The 8,997-nt window shown below is 34.7% G+C and overlaps 1 protein-coding gene across 1 annotated transcript; it reads left to right on the top strand.

Moving 5' to 3' along the window:
* The first annotated feature begins 359 nt into the window (after positions 1 to 359).
* On the top strand, positions 360 to 1,220 carry LOC108334823 (vacuolar iron transporter homolog 4-like). Its single transcript, XM_052869603.1, has one exon. The coding sequence runs from the start codon at positions 414 to 416 to the stop codon at positions 1,086 to 1,088; it is 675 nt and encodes a 224-aa protein (XP_052725563.1). The 5' UTR covers positions 360 to 413; the 3' UTR covers positions 1,089 to 1,220.
* The last annotated feature ends 7,777 nt before the right edge of the window (positions 1,221 to 8,997 follow it).

The raw sequence follows: 8,997 nt of genomic DNA on the forward strand, positions 1-8,997 counted from the left end.
CACTGTTCCCGTACCTGAAAGGCATCAGCATATCTTATAAAAATATTCTAAATTTTCATCTTTCTTAATACCCACATGGCTAAAACTCACGTTCATATAATCAACCAATTAATTGAACCACATGAATTATCTGTTGATTAATTAAGTTGATGATCAGGAATATCAGAAATGAATCCACCTTTTTTTCTTTCTGACAAATTCTAAAACGAGAACCAAATTCATTAGTTAAAGCCACCACCACTAGCTAGTGCCCTATACACACCCTCTATTCTTCAAACTTGATTCATTTACACTGCTTAATGACACACACCTATAAATATGCTGCATTTCAACATCTCTAAATCCACAAACTCTCAAAATCAAAATCTGGACTGTTTTTCAATCTTTCCATACACTTCATACATATATCTTTCATGGCTTCCCTTGATGGTCAGAAAACTAATGAAACTTCATCGAATCATGTTGAGATTCCTGTTGGTGTGGAGCCAAAAGCAAACCGAGAAATCGTTGAAGAGAGAAACATAGACTATTCCCAGAGGGCGAATTGGGTGCGCGCAGCAGTGTTAGGAGCGAATGATGGTTTAGTCTCGGTTGCATCATTGATGATGGGTGTTGGAGCTGTTAAGGAGCAGATGACAGCGATGCTTCTTGCTGGTTTTGCAGGGTTAATTGCCGGGGCATGCAGCATGGCGATTGGAGAGTTTGTGTCTGTGTACACTCAGTATGACATAGAAATAGCTCAAATGAAAAGAGAGAGAGAAAAGAAGAGTATTGGTGATGGAGTGAGTGAAGAAGCTGAAAGGGAAAAGTTGCCAAATCCATTTCAGGCTGCCGTAGCATCGGCTCTAGCATTTTCTGTGGGTGCAGTGGTGCCATTGCTGTCTGCTGCATTCATAAAAAACCATAAAATAAGACTTGGTGTTGTTGTTACAGTGGCTAGTCTCACATTGGTGGTGTTTGGTGGGTTAGGAGCAGTGCTTGGAAAAACTCCAATCACAAAATCTTGCCTTAGGGTGCTCATTGGAGGTTGGATGGCTATGACTGTAACATTTGGCTTCACCAAGTTATTTTCCTTTGCTGGGATTTGACTCTTTTCTCTTTTTAATTCTTTTCTTTTTCTCCTTCAATTGTTAGAAAAAGAGATGTCAAAAAGAGTTAAGTCAAATCCATATCTTATATTACTAATACCTTGTTAAATTTCAATTTATGGATATAATATATGAAACTTACTATCAAAATAGATTTAAGTGTTATGGAATCATATCATTTTTTAAGTTAAATATGTTTTTTTCTCAAAGTATTTTTATTACTGTTATTTATCGAAGAATGTAAAATATTATATATCTCCAACAAAAAAGAATTATATTATAATCAATTCTGGAATCATGTATGTCACCTAAAAAACATTTTATTATCAATTCTCGAATCATGTACGCCACCTATAAAACATTTTATATATTATTAGTTTAGGAAGATATTTTACATTATAATACATTTTTTTATAATAAATTACGTACAAACTTTTTTTAATTGAACATACTACTAAAAAAACATTATCGACGATCATAATCTATCAGGAAATAACCAAAATTCGTTGGTAATGTCTAATTATCGATGAATTAATGACGGTCATATATTTATGATAAAACCTTTGTTAGTAATTATTATTTATGGTTTTTAACTTTTGGTAATCTTTTCCTTCGATAAATATGAAAGAATACAATCCTCGATAGTTACCAAAGGATATGGTCGTCGTTAATTATCGAAGGTAAAGGCCATTGGTAATTATCGAATGTTGAAAGTCATCAGTAATTAGTGAAGGACAAGACACAGTAATTACCGAAGATAAAAAACTGTTGGTAAGTGGCGAAACTCAAAGGTCGTCGGTAAGCCCGTTGGTAAGGACCAGATAAAATTAAGTTAAATTTATATTTGTTATCCAACTACACAAACTTGCATAAACAAATCTGCATAACATTTTCAAATCACAAACAGACCTCCATAATATGCATTCCATAATCATTCAATGATGAAGTAAAAAATATAACTTGTTCAAATTTAAGAACTAATAAATTAAGTTCTTTTAGTCCTTCAATTAATAGTTATTTATATTATTTTGCTTTAAATTATTTTAGTTTTCTTTTATCATAATAAACCAATTTCTTTTATATCACATGAGAACGTTGATTTAATATTAATCATTATTTAACTCTTGTGTTATCTATACTATTACATAAAACAATTCATCTTTTTTGCGATCCACATTTTTTTTTCCAATTGTTTTCATCAAGTGACATTTTTTTAAAATTTAAATTTTTTTTAATTTAATCACTTTTAAAATTAAATAAATAAAAATTATTTATAAAATAAAAAAAATATCTATAGTCAAATTATAAAATTATTTATATTTATTTTTATATTATAATTTCAAGATTTTTTGTTATTATAGAAAATAACGTTTGTATTTTCATTAGTGTATATATATAACGCAACTTAATAAATACTTAAGTAATAGGTTTTACGCACGTAGTAGTAAAAATAACTTAAACCAATATAGTTCATTTAATATAGGTCTATTTGAAAGAAAAAATTGTTCAAATTAAAAACCATATATAGTAAGAAACCTAAAATTATTTATATCGCAAAATGATAATTCTACTAACATTATATTTGAATTTGAATAAAGAAAATATCTTAAGAGTCCTGCTCCAATTCTAAAGAAACTTTAAAAGCAAAAAAGAATGTATATATTAAGAAAAAAAAAGATTGAATTCCCTTGAAAAAAAGATTTAGTTACTTTGAAAGGGCAAGAACATTTTCAAACTTAGAAAGCCAGGCACATTTTCTAATTAAATAAAACATATACTTGAACTTTCTATCACTTCAGATGAGTGTAAGTTATTTTAAATATATATTAATTCAAATGTGTCACATCCTGTGATCTTTAAATTAAAGCATGGAATATTTGCACATATAAAGTTAACATAATATTGCTTAAACAATACCAAAAAAAAATCCCAACTGATAGGTATAACATCTTCTTGGAAACAAAAGTCTCTTTATTTATGGATTAATATAAAGAGAGAGAGTTTAAAATTTCATGCTTTCACTCTGCATAATATTCTATAAAATCTTCTAAATCAGGTCATTATTTTGACACCTCTTCTTTGTTAAAAATACACAAAAAAATAGATACCATTTTCAATTTAATTTTTTTAACATAATGTGTTTCTAATTTTCTTATATATAATATTAATTAACTTTATTTAATGTGGACTTTGAACTTAGATATATATATACTCGTCGTATTATAAATTTTTCATTATAAATATGATCTGTAGATGTTTGAGTAGCTTGTAGGAATTAAATTTTATATAATTTTTTTTATTTAAATAAAGTGATTTTATGCTGAAAACTTTACTCTTAATTACTTTGTAGTAAAACTTAGCCATATCTTTTACTCGATGTAAAAAAAAATACATTTTCCCCTCGTAGTCTTATGGGATATTAGATGAGAAAATCACATTAGACATGAAATTTAGAAAAACAAAAGAACATTTTCATATGGAGTGGGTATATATGCTTGTGGGATTTTGATACTATGCAACTATAAGTAGAAAGCATGAATAATAATTTTATTTTGAAACTATACAATTACAATTTCAACTCTCGATTTATTTATTTTTTAATAAATTAATATTTACAATTTTTTCTATGGACAATTTCTTCTAAAATTGCAGATGAATATAATTAATTTTTTTACATATATAAGAAAGTCACAAAAATATTTTATGATGAATTGGGAAAGATGTTATCCAATTCAGCAAAAAAATATTTAATAGTTATAGATATATAAAAAATAACTTATAAGGTAAACTTTAAGGTTATGTTCACTTTAGAAGATTAAGTTGGGAGAGGGTGAGTGGATGGATTTGAGAGTGAGTTGATTTTTGTTCTTTTAAGAGATTTGGAGGTGAATAAAAGTGAATTTGGAAGTAAAGTTTGTAAAATTAGTGTAAGATTTGACTGATATTTTCTTCATGTTCAACCAGATGAAATCGAATACCTCCTTGAAGAACCCAGTTCCTTCAAGTTGTGTTCTTTATCTTTAACCACTCATCTTCATCTTCAAACACTTTATTGCTCATCTTCATCTTCAATGTGACCATCAACCTCGCATGAACTATAGACCAATCTCGTTCTTAGTCTTCATTTGCAACGAACATCCCCTGCAATCTCAAAAATAAAACAAAAACTTAATCAGAATTGAATACATTATTTGAACATGATGTTATAGAATAAGTCGAGGGCAAATATTACTTTTTAAATATAATCCTCTTGAGTCTAAGCAATTTCACCAATAAAAAAAGTTATAAATCTCTCAAATCAATTCAAATTATTTTTTTCTTATATGTTAAAACAAACACATTTGGTCTCTCAAAGATTTTTTTTTTTCCATTTAATATCTTCTGTTTTATAAACATCATATCTTCCTTTATTTGTGATGGCGCCAAACAAAATTTGATTGAATTGTAAATTTTTGGAGAAAAAAAAGCTTATAACATAGAATTTTTACAATAATATACAATAACATAGAATTTTTACAATAACATAGTGTTGGGAAAAATACGCAGAGCTTTCCCATAAAGTCGGATCTGTGAAAGTGAAATAAAAGTAGAATAATTGGACACACCAAAATTGATAACGGAGTTCGGCCAATAATGCCTACGTCTCCAGACTACTGCAGATCTTTTAATAGGAGATAATAAAAGTACACTGATGCTTACAAAACTCTCTCACAGTCACTTAAAACCCACAACCCAATTACACCCAGAAGCTAAACTAATTCTCTCTTAGTTTTTCTACCTCTCGCTGTGATAATTTGCAAACTCTGCCGAGAATGCTTTGAAGTGTTGTGTTATGTGATGATTCAAATGCATGCTGCAAAATGCCCCTTTTATACTTGAAGGATGGGCACTATTCCAAAGGCCTTTTGAATAAAAATTGCAGCCACTTACTTTCCGCAACTTTCCCCATGTTTTGCTCCATGTCCTATGGCCATACTTTGCTCCATTTCTTGCAGGATTTCAGCCACACTTTTTGACTTTTCAACAATCTCCCACTTGAGGACAGATTTCAATATGTTCTCACACCTTGATCAATACAGTAGTCTTCTTCGGTCTGTTATTCTAGTAAGCCGACTAAAGTTGAGCACAACTTTAGTTTGTCTATGGTCACCACCTTCGTTAGCATATCTGCCGGATTCTTGCTTCCCACAATCTTCTTTAACGTTAGCACCTCATCCTCAAGCAGAGATCTGATGAAATGATAGCGTATGTCAATATGCTTGGTTCTGGAGTGAAATGCAGAATTCTTAGCCAGATGTATTGCACTCTGACTATCACTGTGTAAAACGCTCCTTTCTTGAGCGAATCCCAACTCTGCCAACAATCCCTGAAGCCATATCAATTCTTTACTGGCTTCTGTCACTGCTACATACTCAGCCTCTGTAGTTGATAAAGCAACAATTTTTTGTATCCGCGACATCCAACTAACAGCTGTAGTTCCGACAGTGAAAACATAACCGGTGGTACTTCTTCGGTGATCGACTTCACCTCCAAAGTCTGCATCTACGTAGCCCTGTAATTTTAGATCTACTTTTCCAAAATACAGACATTTTTTTGTTGTGCCCTGTAGATACCTCAAAATCCATTTAACTGCTTCCCAATGAGCTTTTCCTGGATTTGCCATAAACCTGCTTACAACTCCCACTGCATGGCCAATGTCTGGCCTCGTACAGACCATTGCGTACATCAAACTTCCAATGGCTGAAGCATATGGAATCTTAGCCATAATCTCTTCTTCTTCTTTTGTTTGAGGAGACTGGTCCTTGGATAGACGAAAATGACTGGCCAAAGGAGTACTGACTGGTTTGGCCTTTTCCATGTTGAATCTCTGCAAAACACGGTTGATGTACTCTGCCTGAGATAACTGCAAAACTCCTTTTTGCTTATCTCTCGTGATTTGCATTCCAAGAATCTTCTTTGCTGGGCCTAAGTCCTTCATGTCAAATTCTTTTGACAATTGTATCTTCAAATTTCTGATGTCTGTCATATCTGATCCCGCTACTAACATGTCATCAACATAAAGTAGCAAAATGACATAGCTGGACTTGTACCTCTTGATGAAACAACAATGATCAGCATTGCACTTCTGGAAACCTTCCTTGTGCATGAAGCTTTCAAACTTTCTATACCACTGCCTTGGAGCTTGTTTCAAGCCATACAGGCTCTTCTTCAATTTGCACACCATGTTTTTCTTCTTTCCTTCTGAAAAACCTTCAGGCTGGTGCATATAAATCTCCTCATCTAGATCTCCATGAAGAAATGCAGTCTTCACATCTAATTGCTCTAGGTAGAGCTCCTCACTAGCCACAATACTTAACACAGTCCTGATAGTATTGAGCTTGACAACTGGAGCAAAGATTTCAGTGTAGTCAACTCCTTCTTTCTGCTGAAATCCTTTGACAACCAATCGGGCCTTGTATCGCTTGGAACCATCATGGTCTTCCTTCACTCGATACACCCATTTGTTGTGAAGTGCTTTCTTTCCCATAGGTAACTCAACTAGTTCCCATGTCTGATTTGATATCAAAGACTTTATCTCGTCTTTCATAGCAAGCTCCCACTTGTCGGCATCCGTGGTTTGACAAGCTTCCATATAATCTTCAGGCTCCCCTCCATCAGTCAGTAACATGTAGTCTATGTATCTCCTGTTAGGCACATGGGGCCGAGAGGATCTTCTCAATACAGGAGTTGGAGTAGGAGGTTCTGATTGTTCATTGTTTTCTTCATTTGATTCCTCTGGCTGAGGACTCCTCAATATAGGACTTTCTAGGATATCTTCCACCTCTGCATAAACTGGTCCACTCGTTTCTGAGTTTTTGGTGTCAGTATTATGCATGTCCTTGTACATCACTTTTTCATTGAAGATTACATCTCTACTGCGGATCATCTTTTTGTTTTCATCATCCCATATGCGGTAGCCAAACTCATCTTCACCGTAACCAAGAAAAGTACACTTCTTTGATTTTGGATCAAGTTTGTTTCTAACTTGATCGCTGATATGCACATATGCTACACAGCCGAAAACTCTAAGATGTGAGAGTTTTACCTCTTTTCCGCTCCATACCTCTTCCGGTATCTTGTGCTCCAATGGTACCGATGGACTTCGGTTAATCAAGTAAGCTGCTGTGTTGACTGCTTCTGCCCAAAACTGTTTTGGTAAGCCTGACTGTACACGCATGCTTCTGGCTCTTTCAGTCAACGTTCGATTCATACGCTCAGCTACACCATTGTGTTGAGGCGTACCTGGCACGGTTCTCTCCATTCTGATTCCGTGCTCATAGCAAAACTTCTTGAATCTGGTGTCTACATACTCACCACCATTGTCGGATCTGAGCTTCTTAATCTTCAATCCTGCCTCATTCTCCACCATAGCTTTCCAAATTTTGAAAGCTTCAAATACTTCAGACTTGTGTTTCAGAAAGTAAACCCATACCTTTCTGGAGTGATCATCGATAAAAGTCACGAAGTATTGCTTCCCACCAACGGATGAGACAGTCGTTGGTCCCCAAACATCAGAGTGGATGAGCTCAAGCTTCTCTTTCTTTGGGGTTCTTCTACTTGTCTGAAAGCTCACTCTCTTCTGCTTTCCAAGTATACAGTCTTCACACATGTCAATTTTTACTGACTGAAGACCTGGTAGTTTTCCTTTTGAGTGCATGACCTTCATCCCCTTCTCACTCATATGTCCAAGTCTTTGGTGCCATAGATTGGGACTTTCATTTGTTGCAACTGCAATCAAATGGCATGCTCCTGCTGTCTTGTAAAGAGTACCACTCTTTTTGCCTCGAGCAATTGTCATTGCACCTTTTGAAATCTTCCAATCATCACCGTGGAAGATTGTTGTGTAGCCTTCACTGGCTAGCTGACCCATTGAGATTAAGTTCTTCGTCAGGTCGGGAATATGTCTGACATTTTTCAATTCCCATACAGACCCGTTCAACTTAATATTTACTGCACCTTTTCCTACAATCTCACATGATTGTTCATTACCAAGGTAAACCTTACCAAGATCTCCAGGAACATAATTCTCGAATAGTTCCTTTTGTGAGGTAGCATGAAAAGATGCTCCAGAGTCTAACACCCAAGACTCCTCTTTATTTTCAAGAGAGCATATCAACGCCTCGTCCTTTTCTGAGGTAGAGGCAACGTTTGCTTCGCCCTTTGCTTCTTGACTCTTTCGTGCACTCCTGCACTGGTTTTTGTAGTGCCCGGTCTTCCCACAATTCCAACACTCGATCGTCTTCGAGTTTTGGGAACTACGATGATTTCTGGACTTGGATCGTCTCTCCTTTGATTTGCCGCGTCCGCTTTCTTTGGTTGAACTTCTTCCTCTCGACTCTGTATGCAATACTGAAGAGGTTAAGGGTTCACCCGACTCTCTCCGCCGGATCTCTTCACTGAGAACCAAATTTTGAACATCATCAAATCTTAACTTATTGCTTCCCGATGAGCTACTCACAGCCGTGACTGTAGCATTCCAACTTTCTGGGAGGGAAGACAAAAGTATTAAAGCCCGTACTTCCTCATCGAACTCAATCCCAACTGAACTCAACTGGGTTGTAACAGTGTTTAGTTCATTGAGATGATGTGCCACCGAAGCACCTTCAGACATCCGTAGATTGAACAATCGCCTCATCAAGTGAACTTTGTTTGAGGCTGATGGTTTCTCGTACATATTTGAAAGAGCCTTCATTAGACCTGTTGTTGTCTTTTCTTTTGCAATGTTGAAAGCAACATTACGGGATAGCATCAGTCTAATGGTTCCAAGGGCTTGTCTATCAAGGAGATTCCAATCTTCCTCCGTCATACTCTCTGGCTTCTTTCCTGTGAGTGGTTGATACATATTTTTCTGATACAGAAAATCTTCTAT

This window comes from Vigna angularis, chromosome 10 (assembly GCF_016808095.1).
Source record: "Vigna angularis cultivar LongXiaoDou No.4 chromosome 10, ASM1680809v1, whole genome shotgun sequence".
NCBI lineage: Eukaryota > Viridiplantae > Streptophyta > Magnoliopsida > Fabales > Fabaceae > Vigna > Vigna angularis.